At 45.0% G+C, this 21,477-nt stretch overlaps 1 protein-coding gene across 1 annotated transcript in view; it reads left to right on the top strand.

Moving 5' to 3' along the window:
* LOC146866242 (atrial natriuretic peptide receptor 2-like) overlaps positions 1 to 21,477 on the top strand; it is a 398,280-nt gene that overhangs the window by 362,577 nt on the left and 14,226 nt on the right. The window contains exons 11-12 of the mRNA XM_085640809.1: positions 12,219 to 12,317; positions 17,191 to 17,282. Coding sequence (XP_085496935.1) covers positions 12,219 to 12,317; positions 17,191 to 17,282 — 191 coding nt within the window. The remainder of the gene's footprint in view (positions 1 to 12,218; positions 12,318 to 17,190; positions 17,283 to 21,477) is intronic.

The raw sequence follows: 21,477 nt of genomic DNA, 5'->3' as shown, positions 1-21,477 counted from the left end.
GCTCCCCTAAGAGGGGGGTGTCTTATCTGCTCCAGGCACCTCAGCCCCTGCCCCTACACCTTCACTGCCCTGAGTGAGGAGGCTGTTGACCTCCTGAGACACATCTCTGTAGGGCAGACTGCACTACTGAAAGCCATCCAGGTGCAAGGCAGCCATCTGCAACAGATGGTGGCCTACCAGGAAAGCATCCACAGGACTATGCCTGGCCTACCTAGATCTTTTCAGGCTCTGGCTTCCTCACTCACGGCAACCTTCCACCCCACTTCCTGCCTTTCCCCATCCCCATCTACATTTTCTATTCCCATGCTTGTCCAAAGCACACTCATACATATGCATGCACCAACTCCAACAGCCCCAAAACACAGAAGCACGCAACCACTCACCTGACAGCCAGCACTCTGACCACTACCCCAGACACTACACTCATACACACAGACACATTCATACCCTCAGCATACCCCAGATACCACACCCGCAACCAAAGACACATCCACACCACCAACCATACCCCCTGACATCACACCAACACCCTCAGACACCTCCATCACCCCAGCATACCCCCAGACACCACACCCACACCCCAGACACATCCACCACCCCAGAACCTACACCTGTACCCACAGACACATCCACCTCAGCATTCCCCCTGACATCACACCAACGCCCTCAGACACCTCCACCACCACAGCATACCACCAGACACAACACCCACACCACAGACACATCCACCACCCCAGAACCCACACCGGTACCCACAGACACATCCGCCCCAGTATACCCTTAGACACCACATCCACAGACACATTAACACCCCCAGCATACCCCAAAATACCACACCTGCACCAACAGACACAGCCACAACTTTCAGCATACCCAGCACCTCAACAGCAGACACACCCAAAAAACACAAACGCCCACATGCACCCACACCACAGACACCTACAAAATACATCCTAAACATACAGAAGAAACATCAGACCCACAGACACTTGCAACAACACAGACACCAGACACTTCCACTCCCTCTACCTACCAACCCCTACTCCCTCCCCAGCACCCTACCCATTTCCCAGTGACTGCTCGCTATTTGCCCTTGCCCATACCCCTGTCAAAGCCAAACCCCTGCTACCACACCCAAACCAATCCCTTCCACATCCTAATCCACCCTCACAAAACTGTCCCCACTCATGAGCCCAGAACTACCCCTAAGAAGAAAAGAAGACCCCTCCTAAACCCAAATTTACCCCTCCCATGTGACATCATTGAGGTGCGTGGGCTGCCCACTAGAGGCCCCTTCCTGGGTAGTTTCCCCTGGAAGTGTTATTTGAGGCAAGCGTGCCAAAAGACAGCAATCCAGAGGACTTTAACTTTACAGAGGGACTGCCTTTGTTTTTGTTGTGTTTCTTTTGGACTAATTGAGAGAGGTATCTCAATTGTGAGAATAAATGACACCATTTTGATTTTCCACAAGTTAGTCCTGACATTAATTTTGCTTTTGCAATGTTAGCAATGTTTCATATAAAGATGTGTAATACATATGTTTGTTTAGCATGATGGCAAGTACTACTACTTACTTTTTGAATGGCTACTATGTTAAGGGCATGCACTGGTTATCAGGGTATGTGATTGTCATTTGAATCTAGGTGCAGTCATTCAACATAGTAGTGGGGAACAATTAGTGGTTGATGGTCGCATTAAGGATAGTTAACCGCAGGTGTGTTTAATTCAGCTTCTTTACTAATAGGTATGTACCTATATGCATTGCCGCTTGTTATATGATGTGGCCATGAGGAAGTATACAGTGCAGGACTTGCTGTAGATAAGGAGATTAGTTACATGGAAGATGTAGTAAAGAATGTCTCATAATTGGGACTGCTATTTTTTAAAGGTTATGTATGGCTGATGGTTACCCCTTGTGCAGAGAAATTTCTGCATGATCTTACATTGCACTTTGCCCAATGATGTGTGATGCATATTTTTAATTGTAAAAATGTTCTGAATTATTTTAAACACATCTATATAGTGGGTTTTCCTTTTAGAGTTGCTATCCCTTTTTGTGTAAGTGTGCATTGTTTGTTGCCAGCTAGCACCAAAGTTATGGACACAATAGGCTCGATTTGGATGTCAGGCATAAAGCCATCCGGCAGTCTGTCGGTGACTTTCTGCCCGACATCAAGGGTTTCCCTCCAACCACCGTATTATGATGATGGTGGTCAGAGAGAAACCCAAGGGGCGATTCCGCTCCTCTTCCAGTTGGCTCGCAGAGCCTGTCAGAAGAGAAGCGGAATGGTAATCCCTTGAATGACGGCAGAGCCAGCCTCTGCTCTGCCGTCGGGATTACGATATCGGTTTCCAACAGCCTTTCCATGTTGGTGTTCCCGACATGGAAAGGCTGTCAGAAAGTGACTATGGGGGCCCTAGAAGAGCATACTAGCCCTCTGCCATGGGGCCTAGGATGCCTGCACCATGTGGCAGGCACCGCATGGTACCTGCCACACAGTGCAGGGATGTTTCCAAACATCCATTTTCAATGAAAGCATGTGCTGCGGGCATTTTCTGCTCGCCGCACAAGCTTCCATTGACAAATGGATGTTTGCAACCGCCCTATGGGTAGTCGCATCCTAATCCTGCGGTCAGAACCTTGACCTAAGGTAAGGCACTTCCAAACCGCATCAATGTTGTCCGCCTGACATTGGAATAAGCCCCAATGGGGCCAGGGGGACTGTGTACAGAGACGTTTAGAGGCATGATAAAAGTGGGCTCTGGCCGAGGGAGCCATACTTTCAGGGTGCCCCCTGATTGAGTCACCCCTGTGCTATAGATAATTTTGCCATGATGACCTTGAATTACTTCTTCAACAGACTGGTTCAATTTACATTTTACATAAACTACTTTATAATGTGAGGGATGCGTGAGAGTCTATTACAGAAAATTCTCAGAAAAGGTGTGTTTCTGTTTCATGCAACAGCCATACTTACGTTTAGTTCATTTCAACACAGGAACTAGCATGTGGGAAATGGGAGGGTGTCTTATAGCTTACTTGATGTAATGTTAGTGAGGAGCTGCTGTTTTGCAACAATAAAAACACAAATCACTATCCTTGAATATTAGATGTAAACATATTTGGAATTTGGAAGGCTGTGCCTGTGCAGTGTCAGTGACCTGGCCAAAGAGAGCATCAAAGAGGTGCATTTAGATCATACTATCAAAGCTGTTCTGAAAGGGGACTCACAAAATAGGTTTGGGCCAAGGCACCCAAACACCTCAATATGCCTTTGCCTGTACATCTGTTAACTGGTAAGTCAATGGGAATAGTGAAGTTTGTGACTTACTGTTGGTTGCGTTCACGAAGGTGTTGGTTTTGGACGTCATCAAGCAGCATCAGTGGCAGAACGTGTACGATTGGTTCCATGGTGGCACAAGACATGTGTAACTGAGTGCAGGTGTGTTTCAGCCTTATATTCATCACTTTCCGCCAGCTCAGCTGTGGCAGTTTGACCGACACAGTAATATCGGCGAGAAGGCACATCATGACTTGACCGACAGAAAAACTGGCAGTCTGCCCTCCGACAGTCCCACTCGGGATTTCCTGGTGGTGGCGGTACCCCGGCAGTCTTTTGTCTCTGAAACCGCATGCATCTTAATAGGGCAGGCGGACTGCCAACTGAGTGGCGGTGAATCTGATGCCGTTTTGAAGGTGGTACCATGACCGCCAAATTCGTAGTCAGGCCCTGTGTATCAAATATTAGGCCAATATGTTTAATTTACATTATAATAAAATTATACATTAAAATATTTAACATTTACTACTTTAAACTACATTTTTTTATTAAAACATATTTAATTTGTATATTTCTGTACAATATTAGGGTCAACAATCTTTTTGTTCAATATTTTTGTACTTACCATTTTAAGTAAAGGACCACAATATTATGGTAAACTATATTTTTGCACAATATTTTTGACAATATTGTTTAACACATTGTGTCTGAGCCAGCAGAAAGGCATAGGGAACAAAACAAGAAGAGGGAGAATTTAGGAGCATGTCCTAATTAAAAACTAGATTGTTCTTGTTAGTGATCTCTTATGTGGCATCCTATAAAGAATAAATTACGTAACATATTACTCTGAAATGAGTTAAGGTTTTCCCCTCATTTCATATGGGCTAGATAATATTCTAGTGTCTCAGCTCAGTGGTAGTTTCGCCATAATGTGATATGGAAATAATCATCAACTCCTCTATGTCACATAAATGGAGGGGAAGGAAGGGTTCTGTCTGCAATCCCTATGTGGAATAAACCTGCGCGGAGTTTGCGGAGTTCTGATATGCGGAAATCCGCCAAATGCAAAAAAAACTCTGCCAAGCTACGCGGAGCTCCACAAGTGGCGGAGTGTGTTAGATAAATGCTGTTTGCGGTGATTTTCAGTGTCAGATGCTTGTCTGCACTGTGCAATCATTGCAAACGGCACCATGCACAGTGCAAGCAGTCGCAGCTTTCTTTCTGCCGTGCGAGTAGATTTTTACTCGAGTGGCAGCTTTCTCAACGCAAGCAGACAGTTTCTCAAAGCGAGTGGTCCCAAGCATACGCCACCACTCGCAATGAGAAATCTGACTGCCTGCATTGAGAAATCTCTTCGGGAGGTTGATTTTCCACACTCGCGCTCGCCGACATTGATATTGATAATTGCGAATGAGAAAAAATCTCACCGGGAAGTGGATTTGCCTGGCTCGCCAACTTGATGTTGACGAACTCGGGTGAGGGAAAAATCTCCGCTACGCGGAGCGGAGTTTTTCAGAACTCCACGAGCACCGTGTAACGCGGAGTGCAGAAATCTCTGCAAACTCCACGAGAGGAAGCAGAGTTCACCACCCAGACTTAATATGGAATGCCTTACCTGGCAGTCGACGAGTGCTGTCAATTGAGACTGATGCTTAGAAGGGTTGATTTCAAAGAAACCAAGGCAATCGTGATGTGTATAGCAGTGAGTGAGTGCCATCCCATTCAGTTATGTTTAGGGAAATTGGTGGACATCGAAAATGTGTGTAGATCTTAGAGGCACCATATTGGGAAGACAAGATGAAATTCCAGTACCTGATGAGATAAGAGAAAGCAGACAGAACATGAAAGGGTTCACAAGTAAAGCTTTACTTGTGACTGAGGGCCTAATTATGAGTCTGATGGTCCGAGGAATGTCGGACTTCCGGGGGCCCGGTGGCGGCTGTTCAGCCACTGCCGCACCAGTGGTCTGTCTGTCTTTTCACAACTTTGGTGGTCGGACCACCATTGCACCACAGCAGTCACTAGGGCACTGCCATTCCCTGGTGGTAATGCAGCGGCAGGGCCGCAGTAGTATGATGGTGGTGCTGCTGCAGCACCGCCATGCATATTACGAGTTTCAGGACTACTGGTGGTGTCATGGAGGACTTTACACCATAAATAGGATGGCGATCCTGAAACAAAGGGTGCCCCTTGCTGCCCATTTGCATGGGGATGCATGCAGGGGGGCACAACAGGTGCCCCCCTGTGTGCGTGCACCCCTGTTCCTACACCGCATGGACCTTACAGTCCATGCCGTGCAGGAACATTTTTGGGTATTCCCATTGCGGTGCCCATTTTCAGAGGCACAACCATGACATGAGGAAACATGTAATCTGGCGTGGCTGTACGCTCTTCACTGCCAAACTCATAATCAGGCCCTGAATATTGAGATGTTATAGGGACTGGATGAGTGATACTAAGAATTTTCTTTGTGGCTCTACGAGATTTTATATGTAGATTTATTACAGTGACAGAATCCATGTAATTGATCGAAACACTGGTGTACATGTAAAAAATTGTTAATCATAGCTTTCCATTCTGTAATGTCATACAGGCCCTGGCATCCGTCTTGGCTGAAAAAAACAACTCTGTTCATTACGTGGATATATTTTGTGCACTTCTTATGTTTGCATGCCTAGGTTTAGTTTTTCCAACAGTACCCTCATTAATTGATTTGCTGGGTGATTTGCAGTTTAGAAGTGTGTTACTGTTTACTTGTCAGTCTGCACAAAGAGGGGGAGAAAGGGTTTGCTTTGCTGCTGCCCGCTAACTTTTCTGAGATTGTCCCTCATTAACTGAATGCATATTCATGTAAGTTGGTGTCCTCTGTGTTACAACGAGAATTTTACCTTCCAAGTTCACATTGACTTTAAGATACTCTGAAGAAAGCACAGCTCATCAGCCCCTTCCAGAAGGAAGAATCTTGCCATCTACACCAATGTCTAATATAAATTGTAGCATCAGCTTGAAATTATATTAATGCACAATTATTTCTCATGTGGCCATGACTTTACCTTCAGATGGCATTGCAGTACTGTCAATCTTTTGATGGCAAAAATGGAATCCAGCTACCTTTACATCAGCCACATCAAACCTTCAGTCTACTTATTTTATATTAATAATAAAACAGTGATTGTACTGCAGATAAGACCTAGGACCTGAATTAGAACCTGGCGGATGGCTCGTGGGTCCAACAATGGGGATGGAGTAAATTACTCAGCCCCCATGGTGGAGAGGCTGCCCTCCTAATTTATAAATGACCGCCAAGCAGATGGTAATTTGTACAGATATTGGCCGAAACCAGCTAAATGTTGTTCCTGTAAAGCATTTTAATGTTTGCTGCAGGTGAGGATGCAGCCAACACTATTTCTTTTCATTTCAAAAAGAAAATCCTGAAACAGGATTTTAAAAAAATAAAAAATAAACCAATGTTCTCCTCACCATGGGAGGCTTCGCCCATGGCTAGGGGAGCATTACAATGGGTTTACTGCTCCCTGCTGCCAGGATTTACCTGGTGGTACGGAACAGTAAATAACGACTACATGTCTGCCCATTTAAATGGATTAGGTGGACATGTAGCCATTTCTCCGATGGACCTTACTACCCAGGGGCATCGGAGAATCTTGGCCACAGTGGAGACAGGGTAGTCTCTGCTGTGGCTAAACTTAAGGTCCAGTTGGAATTAAATTTGGCAGGTGGACCGCTATATTGCCAGAAAGGGAACTCCATCGCAATTGCGAAGTAGTATCCTCTCCACCAATATGTAAATCAGGCCCCTAGAGTAGCTTTACACAATCTTTAATGAATTGCAATCACCTATGAACTTCAAATTCACACACTTAACAGAAACACATTAAAATATGTCTCCATCCCTCTCTGTTGTCACTTACAGGTTCTAACCGCAATTACTCAAACGCAGAAATTATATCTAGAGGTGAGCGTAACTTGTATAAATCTGTATAGTGTATTCATGTGGAATTACTTAGAAATTCTGCAAGTTTATGTTTGAATTATGGGAGAAGAGTAATTCTGAGTTTAGCACTAGTTCTTAGTGCAAAAATGCCCCCCTCATGTCTAAATTGGAGGAAAGAATGCATTTTTCGCTAAGAAACAGTTCTAAATGCAGCAGAACATGAATAGCGAGCACAACAGCCACTCGCTAAATGTACTCTCCCACTCGTTTTTCCCCTCGAAATTACTCTTAATTACATACAAAGAATAATTACACAATTATTGGTAATTTGGCATCAGAGAGTAATACAGAATTACCCAAATTACTCTGATTACTCCAGAGTAATTGAAATTCCGCCCAGGCCTAATTAAATGTATTTATGCAATTCTGTAGTCACACTGTAATTTGTAATTGACTGGGTCTAAGATAAATACTTTTCTCTCTCTCTAGAATCAGACCAGCCAGACAGAGATGAACATTAAGACAAGTATATATACTATGTTTATTTTTAAGTTACTACACTGATGGAAGGCCTTAACTTGTCTCTACCACTTTCCTCACCAAAATCTTCATTAATTAAATCTAAGACTGATTTCGTTAGTGTTTCCTCTCACATTAATCAGATCCGAAATTTGTTTCCGTAAAGGAGGAACTTAAGCAACTCATCTGGCTCCCGGTCAAACAAGGAGTACGCTTTAAAGCACTTTGTGCTGTCTTTAAGGCTATCAATGGAGTAGGACCTGATTTCCTAAGGTTAAAACTTTAGTGGTACGTGCCAGCAAGAATGTTACGCTCAGCAGGAGCAAAACAAGTTCTGGTCCCCTCATTTAAAAAAGTTAATTGGGGAGGCAGGAGCTTTTCACCTGCGCTTCAAAGGCTTGGAACGATCTCCCCTTCTATCTTACAAACGCCTCGGATCTCCTCTCCTTTAAGAAGGGGTTGAAAACATGGCTCTTTACCCAGTAGCATACTACTTCACGATCCCCAGTAGGCAGTGCTTAGCGCCAGGACACCCCTGGGTAACCGTGCTCTCTATAAGTGTGATTAACATAACATAAGATTATATTATTCAATAAGGCACACTCTATGTATCACTAACTCAACTAAAGGAGGCATAATTGATCAAAGGTCAAACCCCTTGTTAGACAACCACATTGCTTTCTCCAAATCACTGATCAGCAGAATGCAACGTGCAGTATAATAACGTATGCAGGCTCATGTTTTACCACATACGCACAAGCCAAATGTCAAAATAATGCTCCTTCCAAATCATCTTTTTTAATTTACCCTTAAGAGACTGCAGATGCCATTTTAAAGAGGCAAAACAAAAATACAAGAAAAGGTATGCACATGTGTATTGTAGAAAATGGAAAAGCCCAGAAGCAAATTGCAGCTTACAGGGCTCTGACAAAAAGTATAAAATAGAAAGGAACATGAAAAAGAAGGTCACAAGCGGGTAAGGACCAACAGAGGAGGAAAGGGAAGTGGGTGAACAGCTGAATGATGCTGAATGGCATGGAACAACAACTCATAGCAAGGTGAGGCAAGGGAATGATGGAGGAGTTTAAAAAGGGAGTTTTTGACATAAAAGAGAGCATAAAAAGTGGACCATTATATGGAATTGTGAGGGAAACTTGTCAAAAAGGGGTATGTAGTTCCTAGAGAGGGATGAAGGTCTACCAGGAGGAAGTGTGGGGGAGTGCTTCCTTAGGACCAAGGGCCCTCACACATCCCAAGGGATGTCATGTTTCATCATTGGCCAGCTCCTTGTTGGGCCGGCACTGCAATACCCAACTGGCCCCACAAAGGAGCTCTTTGCCGGAGTTTTTTTTTTTTTGCTGATGTGAAGAGCGAGGTGTGGTGGAGAGATGTGCGAATGGAAGTTGAGTAGATTGGAGAAAATGTGCTATAGAAATCACTACAGAAGCCCAAAACACTATTTTAATCACTGGTTTCCTTTGTTATGGTTAAATACATAGATTCAGGAGAGAGATGGATATAATGGTCCAATCCAGCATGTGGCAGTGTTTCTAAGGAAATAGAGGGTCAACATGTTTCATGCTTGTTATTGTCTAACAGATCATGGCATTTCATAAGGACCAATAATCCTTATCAACTCATGTAGGGATGGTGGATCAGTGCAAGTAGATAGTACCATACCCTAAGTTAATCACACAAATGTATATTATACCTTCTGGAGAAGACCAAATCGCGAGGTATTAGGGACCCCAGTTGTGTGGGCCAGAACGGACGCTCACTGGCGTATTAAAGATAGGCTGTTGCTGATCGTCTATCGGCTGACCTACCCCTCGTTCTGCCATTATGGGAGTCTCCACCAGTGAGCGTCCATTCTGGCCCACATGACTGGGGTCCCTAATACCATGCAATTCGGTTTTCCCCAGAAATACTTGCCTGAGAAAATATCCTAGTGATCTCGAAACTGGCGACCAACAACCTGAGATTTTAAAATAAAGCTGTCATCCTTGCAAGACTGCATGTTGTTGTTTTGCTTGTTTTTGTAAACTAATCTCGGGGAAGCTGAAGATCTTGGGGCAGATTTATGATAACTGGCGCATCCCTGCATATCAGCAGGGATGCGCCAGTTATTGTGCGCCACAGCTACGCCACCATGGATGCGCCGCATTTACAATGCGGCGCACCATGGGGCAAAAACGGCACAGATGCGTGACGCATCTGTGCCGTAAAAGTGGCGCATTGCTGGAGTTGCGTCGCAAGCGCGACGCAGCTCCAGCAATGCTTTGGGGGGACCTATCTACACAATGCTGCGTCAATCCTTACGCCTGCTTCAAGCAGGCGCAGGGTTTTGACGCAGCATGGGCTCAAAGGTGACTGAGTGAAATCTTGTAGATTTCACTCAGCCACTTTTAGGAGGCGTTCCTGCGACGGAACGCCCCCCCCTGCACAGGTACGCCTACTGCTGGCGCAGGGCTTTACAACGTGACGCATCTCCCAGATGCGTCACGTTGTAAATACCCCACAGCATGGAGCAGGATTTGCGCCGCCACTGCGTCACAAAAGTGACGCAACGGCGGCGTAAAGGAGGCGCAAGGGCCTCATAAATCTGCCCCCTTGTTCTTTGGTTTGTGGTTGTAATAACCTTGCCATCAATGTAAACATATAAAGCATACTCACTCAGAAAGTGAAATACCTTGTGAACAAAAAGCCTAATTATTAATTAAAGCTCAGGTAGAACATAAATGATTTATTACAAAGTCCTGCAAATAGTGTTTGCATAACGTAATGTATAATATACAGTGCAATAAAAAAGGTTTACCAAAAACATTTTCCTCAGTGACACTAATGCAATTCGTCCAAAACAAGATCTGACCATTTCTGTAAGCAGGTTTATTCTCAACTGGTTGGACTAGTACTTTGCTTGAGTTTGTAACCCTATAAAAGAGTCCAGGCCTATAGTCTAGCACATGTCTATTCACATGAAATTGTTTTGGAGGCTTACTTCATCTTGATTCGTTTTGGACATTTGGGGTATTTTACCCTCTACGTAACTCAAAACAGAGAATCAACCATGTCACAGCACTCCAAGTATCTCAACCCCTCAGAATACATAGGGTATGATTACGATCCTGGTGATCAGTGTGACGGCCGTAGCTTTCTCACAGTCTTCCTGCCCGTTTCCTGGCACCTCCGCAGACATTGATGACATCACTGTTGTGGAGGGAGTGGTGGGAGTGGTGAATGGTGGTGTATGGGGATTTGTACCACTACCCATATCACCACTTGCCTTACTTCCGACATTTCGCTGGCGTGGACTTTGATCTGAGGGTGTATGTGCCCTCAGGTCATAACACTGATGCATATTGAAAGTGCACCAATGCCATTGGGTCGGACGGCACTGTTCCTATGGCAGCCATTTATGGGGCAGATTTACAAGAAGGTGCCGCAGCCTGGCACTGCAAGCCCTTTGGCTGCGCCACGCTGCAGCACTTTCAGAGCACAGGAATGCGACATATTTACAATGAAATGTCGTATTCCTGTGCTCTCCCCTGTGCTGGCGCACAAACAGCATGCCGTGCAGGCATCCTTGCACCATGGTGCAAGGATGCCTGCGTCATGGGGAGATTGTTTTTGTGCAGGGAGGGGCACCTCCCTGCAGGAAAATAATCACTACAGGCACTTTCCTCTTTCAATGTGCGCTGTAGAATGCAGCACGCTTCGAAAGAGGGAAAAAATGAGGAGAAATTAAAGCATTTCTCCTCGTTGAGCCTCGCTACGCCACCCCTAGTGTGGCTTGCATACTGATGCATTTCCAGGTTTACGATTCCTCGTAAATCTGGAAATGTGTCTGGTTCCATGGGTGTTGCGTGGGAACACCTACAGCAACACCCATGGAACGCCCCTTTCACGCAAAGTGCTGCGTGTAAAGGGGCCGTATTTACAAGGACAGGAAAAGCCACACAGGGTGGCTTTTCCTGTCCTTGTAAATATGGGGCAGAGAAATGCGCTGCCAGTGCGTCACAAAAAGTGACATACTGGCACCGCAAGGGGCTTGTAAATCTGCCCCCAAGGTTTTAAAAACACACCACCAACTGGCCAGGAGCACAGTCCGGAACTGTCAAACAGTGCGCTTTGTGCCCTGCATTGCACTCCTGCTCCATTCTTCATTGTGCAATTGTTAGCCCTACTGCAATCTTGCAATACGCTGGGCGGGGAAGCCGGCTTCTCAGTGGACTACCCATTCCCCAGCAGCGGCGGGCTGGCAGCTGCATCGACAAAAGAATAATCAGGCCCTTAGTATCAGTCCTTTCACTAGCTCAGTGTCAACAAATCTTACCCTACTTCAGAAAACTAATTTTTCATCAATTTTAATGGATCTAAATCAATGTAGCTAGTTTCTTTGATAACACTGTCAACAGCCTTTCATCTCATATTGCTCATGGACTTTTTCACATTTTCTCCTTTAACAGGACCAGTTGTGGCTGGAGTGGTTGGGACTAAAATGCCACGCTACTGTCTGTTTGGTGACACTGTGAATACAGCATCGAGAATGGAATCGACAAGCGAAGGTAAAGTTGGTGTGTGACAGAAGTATCACTGACAGAATATTGTGTCAAAAAATATCTCTTTCAAAAACATTGTGTCAAAAACTTAGTTTACCATAATATCATAATCCTATACTTATAATAGTAACTACAGAAATATCGGAAAAATATTGTTGACACTAATATCATCCAAAAATAGACAACAATATCAAGTTTTCAATACAATTAGAATTTAAAGTAGTACATTTTAAATATTTTAATACATAATTTTAAGATAATGTGAATTGAATATATTCCACTAATATTTAATACCATATATAAATACATGCTTATATAAAAATCACAAATATATATTTATATAAATACATATTATATATTAAGATAGTGTAACATAAATAAAAAATATTTATTTGACTTTTTTTAATTAATATTCAGTTCTATATATATATATATATATATATATTCAAAAACATCGGTAGCCCAGTAAAGCAGCACTCAAGACCAACGACCAGGTTACCAGCCTTTATTTTAAGTATGGCATCATCAACGAAGCTGGTAAATCGGCAGCTTTCCCCTCACCTGACGCGTTTCGAGTAGTTCTCTTCATCAGAGGCAGAGGCTGGAAAGTTCGTGCTCAGGCGGGCAGTACACTCCCTCATTTAACAATGTCACGCCCCTTATTCACGTATGTCTTTATGGGAGATGTAGTGCCCAATTATAGCCTCCATTATACGGTGCACTAATGACTGCAAATAAGGCCCTGCAAGTGGGCCCCAGCTTTGGTGTAATGCCTCAATCTTCGGTCGTTGCTCCACAGTGAGAATGGTGTATCCGTTCTCGTGGCCCCCTTGGGATCCTGGGGTGGTGCAGGCTTGGCGGAAGGGCGTCCGCCTCGTAATCTTCAAAAACATCGGTAGCCCAGTAAAGCAGCACTCAAGACCAACGACCAGGTTACCAGCCTTTATTTTAAGTATGGCATCATCAACGAAGCTGGTAAATCGGCAGCTTTCCCCTCACCTGACGCGTTTCGAGTAGTTCTCTTCATCAGAGGTAGAGGCTGGAAAGTTCGTGCTCAGGCGGGCAGTACACTCCCTCATTTAACAATGTCACGCCCCTTATTCACGTATGTCTTTATGGGAGATAATTGGGCACTACATCTCCCATAAAGACATACGTGAATAAGGGGCGTGACATTGTTAAATGAGGGAGTGTACTGCCCGCCTGAGCACGAACTTTCCAGCCTCTGCCTCTGATGAAGAGAACTACTCGAAACGCGTCAGGTGAGGGGAAAGCTGCCGATTTACCAGCTTCGTTGATGATGCCATACTTAAAATAAAGGCTGGAACCTGGTCGTTGGTCTTGAGTGCTGCTTTACTGGGCTACCGATGTTTTTGAAGATTACGAGGCGGACGCCCTTCCGCCAAGCCTGCACCACCCCAGGATCCCAAGGGGGCCACGAGAACGGATACACCATTCTCACTGTGGAGCAACGACCGAAGATTGAGGCATTACACCAAAGCTGGGGCCCACTTGCAGGGCCTTATTTGCAGTCATTAGTGCACCGTATAATGGAGGCTATAATTGGGCACTACATCTCCCATAAAGACATACGTGAATAAGGGGCGTGACATTGTTAAATGAGGGAGTGTACTGCCCGCCTGAGCACGAACTTTCCAGCCTCTGCCTCTGATGAAGAGAACTACTCGAAACGCGTCAGGTGAGGGGAAAGCTGCCGATTTACCAGCTTCATTGATGATGCCATACTTAAAATAAAGGCTGGTAACCTGGTCGTTGGTCTTGAGTGCTGCTTTACTGGGCTACCGATGTTTTTGAAGATTACGAGGCGGACGCCCTTCCGCCAAGCCTGCACCACCCCAGGATCCCAAGGGGGCCACGAGAACGGATACACCATTCTCACTGTGGAGCAACGACCGAAGATTGAGGCATTACACCAAAGCTGGGGCCCACTTGCAGGGCCTTATTTGCAGTCATTAGTGCACCGTATAATGGAGGCTATAATTGGGCACTACATCTCCCATAAAGACATACGTGAATAAGGGGCGTGACATTGTTAAATGAGGGAGTGTACTGCCCGCCTGAGCACGAACTTTCCAGCCTCTGCCTCTGATGAAGAGAACTACTCGAAACGCGTCAGGTGAGGGGAAAGCTGCCGATTTACCAGCTTCGTTGATGATGCCATACTTAAAATAAAGGCTGGTAACCTGGTCGTTGGTCTTGAGTGCTGCTTTACTGGGCTACCGATGTTTTTGAAGATTACGAGGCGGACGCCCTTCCGCCAAGCCTGCACCACCCCAGGATCCCAAGGGGGCCACGAGAACGGATACACCATTCTCACTGTGGAGCAACGACCGAAGATTGAGACATTACACCAAAGCTGGGGCCCACTTGCAGGGCCTTATTTGCAGTCATCAGTGCACCGTATAATGGAGGCTATAATTGGGCACTACATCTCCCATAAAGACATACGTGAATAAGGGGCGTGACATTGTTAAATGAGGGAGTGTACTGCCCGCCTGAGCACGAACTTTCCAGCCTCTGCCTCTGATGAAGAGAACTACTCGAAACGCGTCAGGTGAGGGGAAAGCTGCCGATTTACCAGCTTCGTTGATGATGCCATACTTAAAATAAAGGCTGGTAACCTGGTCGTTGGTCTTGAGTGCTGCTTTACTGGGCTACCGATGTTTTTGAATATATATATATATTTATATCATCCAACATTGCCTAGCAATCAAGGACGTACTCCGCTGCAGGTAGGTAACAACCTTTATTCAAATAAACAAACTGGCAGCTTTCCATCCCGTTTCAAGTCCTTGTGGCCTGATGCGTTTCGGAGTAATTTGTCTTCTTCCTCAGAGGCCGTCGCGAGTGATCAAACAATTACATGTGCTGCCAATTCTCCCCTGCGTGCTATACACTTTTTATTGGCCTCCGGTGTGCCTTATATTTAAATTGCTTTCACAAAGCACGCTGGTAAATGCAGTCCATTTAGCACAATATAACCCTCCTCCGGAGGCCAATAAAAAGTGTATAGCACGCAGGGGAGAATTGCAGCAAACGTAATTGTTTGATCACTCACGACGGCCTCTGAGTAAGGAGAGAAATGACTCCAAAACGCGTCGGGACACAAGGACTTTAAAGGGGATGGAAAGCTGCCTGTTTGTTTATTTGAATAAAGTTTGTTACCTACCTGCAGCGGAGTGTGTCCTTGATTGCTGGGCAATGTTGGGTGATATGTTAAACACGGTGGTTCCAGGCCGTGGAGTATTTGCACCGCTCTGAAAACTAGCATGGGTCCAAACGAGGGGAAAGTTTTCCTCATAATTGGCGCAGCAGGAAACTCACTAAAACAGACAGAATTATATCCGAAGCTCAATGGAGGACCGTGAAGATGTCCTTAAATAAACGTAAGGGACCAGACCCACTGGAGGGTGATATTGTGCTAAATGGACTGCATTTACCTGCTGCTTTGTGAAAGCAAAATAAATATAAGGCACACCGAGGCCAATAAAAAGTGTACAGCACGTAGGGGAGAATGGCAGCGCACGTAATTGTTTGATCACTCACGACGGCCTCTGAGGAAGGAGACGAATGACTCTGAAACGCGTCAGGCCACAAGGACTTGAAAGGGGATTTAAGGCTGCCTGTTTGTTTATTTGAATAAAGGTCGTTACCTACCTGCAACGGGGTGCGTCCATGATTGCTGGGCAATGTTGGGAGAGATAAAATATACATATATATATCAACAAATCCATAACCCTCGTTATCGCCGGGACTCATCCGCCATGGTGTGCGCTAAGGTACGATGTTACTTTCATTCCATCACAACTCACTATGCAACAACAGCTGCAAGTTGTGCACACTCCTTCCCAAATAAAGGCCAATCCAGTAAGTGCCAGGGGTGATTTCTTCCATTACAAATTCACAATTGGATGTGAATTTGTAGTGGAATAAATCCCCCCTCGCACTTTTATATATATATATGTATATTCCCTGAAAACCAAAGGCTACAGGGATGTCATTGTTAGGCTCAGATTTCACTTGTACAAAACCAGTGAAATTCAGCAGTAATAGTTACCTGAGCTAACTATAACTTATGCTCCCGCAATGCACTGCTTATGACATCACATATTACATCACTCATGACATGGTCAGTGACATCACTGATGACATCTCAAATGGCATCACTCATGACATTATCAAGTGAGTGTAAGTGTTTTTAAGAGTTTATGGATGTTAAACATATACACTAACCCCCTACAAAAGTTAGATTAGAAAACTAGTTGTACTACAATGAGTGATACTATCTCTAACATGTGTGACCTGAGTGGGTGTGTGACTGTATCAGTGTGTGAGTGGGGTGTGTGAGTGACTGTATAGGTGTGTGAGAGCATGCGTGAGTGACTGTATGGATGAATTAATGGGATTTATGGCGAGGTCTGTAGGTGTATGCGTAGTTGTGTCAGTGGTTTTATGGGTGTGCGAGTGGATATCTAAGAGTTTGTATGGGTATGTAAGTAACTGTGTGAGTGGTTTTGTGGGTGTGTGTGTGGCTGTGTGGGTGTTGGTGTGTGAGTGGCTGTATGGGTGTATAAGTATGTATGTGAGTAGCTGTGGGGAGTGAATGAGTGGGTGTGTGAGTGACTATGTTGGTAAGTGAGTGGATATGTTAGTGGCTGTAAGGGTGAGCTGTGGGAGTGACTGTATGCGTGAGTAAGTGGTTTTCTGAATGGCTGTATGAGTGATTGACTAGGTGTGTAAGTGGCTGTATGGATAAGTGAGTGGCTGTTTGAGTGGTGTTTCTGAGGTTTCTCCAATCCATCTATCCCTGGTTTAGAGATGAATATTTTTTATGAACGGATGAAAATGTTTCTTTCAGCTCTCAAAATACAGTGCAGTTCAAATGCACACCAACTTCTGGAGCGCATTGGACAATATGTATTGACATGTCGCGGAACTTTACAAGTCAAGGTAAGTGAGATGTACTACATAACCAATCTAGGCATATGCAAGTACGCACGCATTTGAGAAAGTTTTTGGTATGTGTGTGTAACAGGGCTTTTCACCCATAAGTCAATGCATGTTATTGTGCTTGTACAATAAAGCGTCAGCGACCTTATTTCTTGTAATGCCTTTTGTGTACAGCTGATGTATACGTTTCTCACTAGAGACCTTCGTGACATATTCAAACATACTTGAGTTAAGTTCTGCACATTCACTTAAACATGAGTGAACTTTTCTGTCATTGAGATTAGACCTCATACTCCATTTTTTTTCTCCATTCCATAATTGTTCTTGCTGCGTCACACGGTTCGGCGGTAAATCCCTTGTTTTGTTTCCATTTGCTAGTTAAGCACAGTTTTTTCATGTTTTCGCTGGTTTTAATCTGCTATTCGTCATGTTTAGACCCTGCGGTCACATATCTGGTTGGTGCTGTTCTTGTTAAATGTCATCAATTTTCTCGAGCTCTCGTAGGCAACCTGGTTGGAATGACAGAATAGAGAATATATAATTGCGCATGTATAATTTACACATTGCTTCTTCACATTCTGCCATGCAGACTGGAAGTTCCACGCAGCCCTCACTTCAAACCTCAGCTTTCATCAGTCACCCCCGTGTTGTTCTTTTATGACGTCACTGGATTGCTCTGGAGAGTAGGAATAACGTAACATCACACTTGCAGGCAGGCCCGGTTCTAGAGTGGGTCAGGCCCTCCCAATATATCCCCGTGGCTCACCCAAGGCCCATTCACAAGCAGAAAACATCTTTTGTTCCTTTTCTTGATGAAACAACCATACGTGCCTGCAGCCTCGCTATCATCCAGAGGCATTTTCATGTATAACGCCAATACCTTGGGCTATTTTAAGTACCTGGGGGCAGATCTAAATTGGAGATGCGCCACTTTTACGCCGCCGTTGCGTCACTTTTGTGACGCAGCGGCGGTGTAAACCCTGCGCCACATTGCTCCATATTTACATCGTGACGCATCTATGGAGATGCGTCACGATGTAAAGCCCTGCGCCACGTAAAACCTGCGTCAGGTTTCACGTGGGCGTGTCAACAGAAGGGGGGGCGTTCCGTCGCAGGAACGCCCCTGAAAAGTGACTCAGTCAAATCTATAAGATTTGACTGAGTCACTTTCCCAATGCTGATGGGCCAAAACCCTGCGCCTGCTTGAAGCAGGCGTAAGGCTTGACGCACCATGTTAGGGATAGGGTAGGTTGGAACAGTGCTGGAGTTGCGTCGCGCAACTGAAGCACTGCACCAACCTTACGCCATCGGATGCGTCACGCATCTGTTTATTCCTGCGCCATGATGCGCCGCATTGTAAAGGCGGCGCATCATGTGTGGCGCAAGGGTAAACTTGCGTGACGCATCTTTCCTGGCGCATCCTTGCTGATTTGCAGGGATGCGCCAGGAAACATAAATCTGCCCCCTGGAGGCTGGTGTGGTGTTTGATGTCACAGGGCATGGTTGCTATAACTGTGAATGTGTAAACGAAAGGGGTACTGGACCCCCCACTATAACGATACCGCAAGAGTCACACAGTAATTAAGAGATGAAAACAGATTATGCCACAAACAGTGTGAAGGATATTGCCATAGCAAGAAAAGTAGGTGAGAATGCAAATGCAATCAGGCTATACATCTTAGCAGTATTAGTTTTATTTTCTTTCTGCTGGCCTTATGCGGCTGTGGAAGACAGGGTTGACTAAATTATGTGGCACGAAAAGGCATATTACACAGGGTAATGTGGAGCATTTTGTGATATTATTACTTGGTTATTTTTACATGTAAACACTGTCTTGGCAAAGGTTACTCCTCGTTAGTACAAGTTTAACAGTAAAATTCAGCCATAGACAACGGAAAGTTGACCAGTCAGCCTTTGCCAAGTCTCCACTGCTAAGTAACACGGGTCACTGCGTTTTGAGTAACTTTGATCCATTTGAGCCAGAAACATTTTTTTCTCTTAAAATCTACAAATTATGCAGCAGATAATGGATTGTGTGACACATGTGGCAAATTTATAATTATGCAGAATATGCTGTAGCCTCTGAATCGCATATTTCCAGTGGCCCTGCTTATGGCACTACATTAAGCAAAAAAACTCTTGACAATGGCAAAGTTGTGACTCTTCTTAAGTGAAAAGACTTGTCAAGATTCAATAAAACAACACAAATACAGAATGGGAGGATGCAGTGCAGGTGCCTCTTATACAAAAAAAAGCACTGGCAACATGTGTTGCGCTTCACTCTCACTCATTCTCCCGAGGTACTCACAGAAGGCGGAGCTCCCTAATAGACGGAACTTAAAGAACATACACCCCACTTTGAGGCACCAGTGACTTTGCATTTATTCTCTCCAAACAAATTCTCTATTTTATTTCACCTGAATAGCCAGAAATAGATTATAGCCAGGGCCACTGGAATTATGCGATTTTGCAGCATTGTACGCTGTCGATTTGACACATTTGCTACATAATCTGTCATCTGCAGCATAATTTGAAGATTTTGATAAAAAAAATCATAAAAGAATCAAATGTTTTTAAAAATGCAGTAATGTGTTGCTGCACAGTGGATGACCCTTCCCAAAAGTTTACTGGTCACTAATGAGGTGAAACCTTTTTCCACACTGTTAACATGTGCAAAAATTGACAAAATAATAAAGTAATACTGTCCCACATTACATTGCAAAATGTTGTCAGTCCTGCTGCATAATTTGATTCTTCCCTGTTGCATAATTCCTGAGGTCCTGATTACAGTGCTGCAGCTCTACGGGCCCTAAACTGATAAGAGAGAGAAGGGTGAGGTGGAAAGACGCGATGGTGAAGCAAAGAGATGGGAGGGTAATAATTGTAATGAGGCTGAGGCAAGAGGGAGGTTAGAGTGGGCAAAAGGAGGATGGTGATGGGAAGAATAGGAAGGCAAGTCAGAAAGACAGAGAAGAGTAAGCAAGCAGTGGCAGCTGGCATGGCTCGCGGGTGGTGAGCGTGGGGGGTATGTAATATAAAAATAAAAAATAAATAAAAGTACTTTGCCGCCAGATCCCGCGTCTCTGCTCCTGCTCACCTTGTGCAACTCAAGGAATAGGAAGCACAGCCAGGCCCCACTGACCAATCACAATGCTACACTACAGCATTGTGATTGGTAAGCACCCAGGCTCCCCTGACCAATCACAATGCTGCAATGCAGCGTTGTGATTGGTCTGAGCGTCCTGGTTTGATGCTCAGCCAGGGAATGGGGACCTGGGTATGTTCTCCATGCAGGCAGTAATGCAGCCTGCTTGGAGAACAGGGAAAGTGTGTATGACTGTTTTGAATGGCCTTAGAGTGCATTTAGGAGTAGGCAAACCCCTCCTCCCCAGCCCTGCTCTGTGAGCAGGGCAGCCCGCCCCCCCCCCCCCCCCCCCATCTGTCCGCAAAGCAGCACAAGCATAAAATGATAATACCTCAAAGTTATTATCATTTTATGTTTCTACTTCTACTTCGCACTGCTTAAAAGCAGTGAGGCGGCGCTCCACCACCATAGCAGATGGGCCACCACTGTAAGCAAGATTGAGTGGAGGGCGAGGAAGATAGAGATGGCTGAGGTATAAAGAGAAGAGTGGGGCGGAGAGAGAAGAGTGAGGTGAAAATAGAAGGGTGAAGAGTAGTGACAGTAAGTTGATGCACAGTGAGAGGTTTGCATGGTCAGGAGTGAGAGAAAATAGGATAAGGTGAAAAAAGAGGAGGGTGAGAGCAATATATCAGTGAAGTGGAGAAAGCAAAGGTACATACCGAAACAGGTGGTTAAGGTGGAGAGACAGTAGGATGATGTAAAGAGAGAAGAGAGTGAGGGGGGAGAAAGTAGAGGGTGAAGTGGGCGGGACTGCAAGGTGAAGTGGAGAGAAAGGAGGATGAAGTCGGGAGAGAAGAGGGTGACACGGAGAGGAAGGAGGGTGCGGTGGAGAGAGCAGAAGAGATCAAACCTCTAGAAATGCACAGATAAAACTAGTAGCCAGAACCAAGCAATAGGTATGGTATGCAGGTCACATCCATACAAGACCACGTAACATGCACAGACCCAACTCTCAGACACATGGGAGTCTCTAGAAAGCCCCACTTATCTTTATGGCCTACCCATTCTTCTTCATGGCCCATCCAGATCCCAAATCCTGGAGCCCGGCCT

The sequence above is a fragment of the Triturus cristatus genome, chromosome 2_1 (genome assembly GCF_964204655.1).
Source record: "Triturus cristatus chromosome 2_1, aTriCri1.1, whole genome shotgun sequence".
Classification (NCBI taxonomy): Eukaryota; Metazoa; Chordata; class Amphibia; order Caudata; family Salamandridae; genus Triturus; species Triturus cristatus.
Note: the sequence above shows the minus strand (reverse complement) of the source record. Positions and strands in the feature narration are given on the sequence as shown.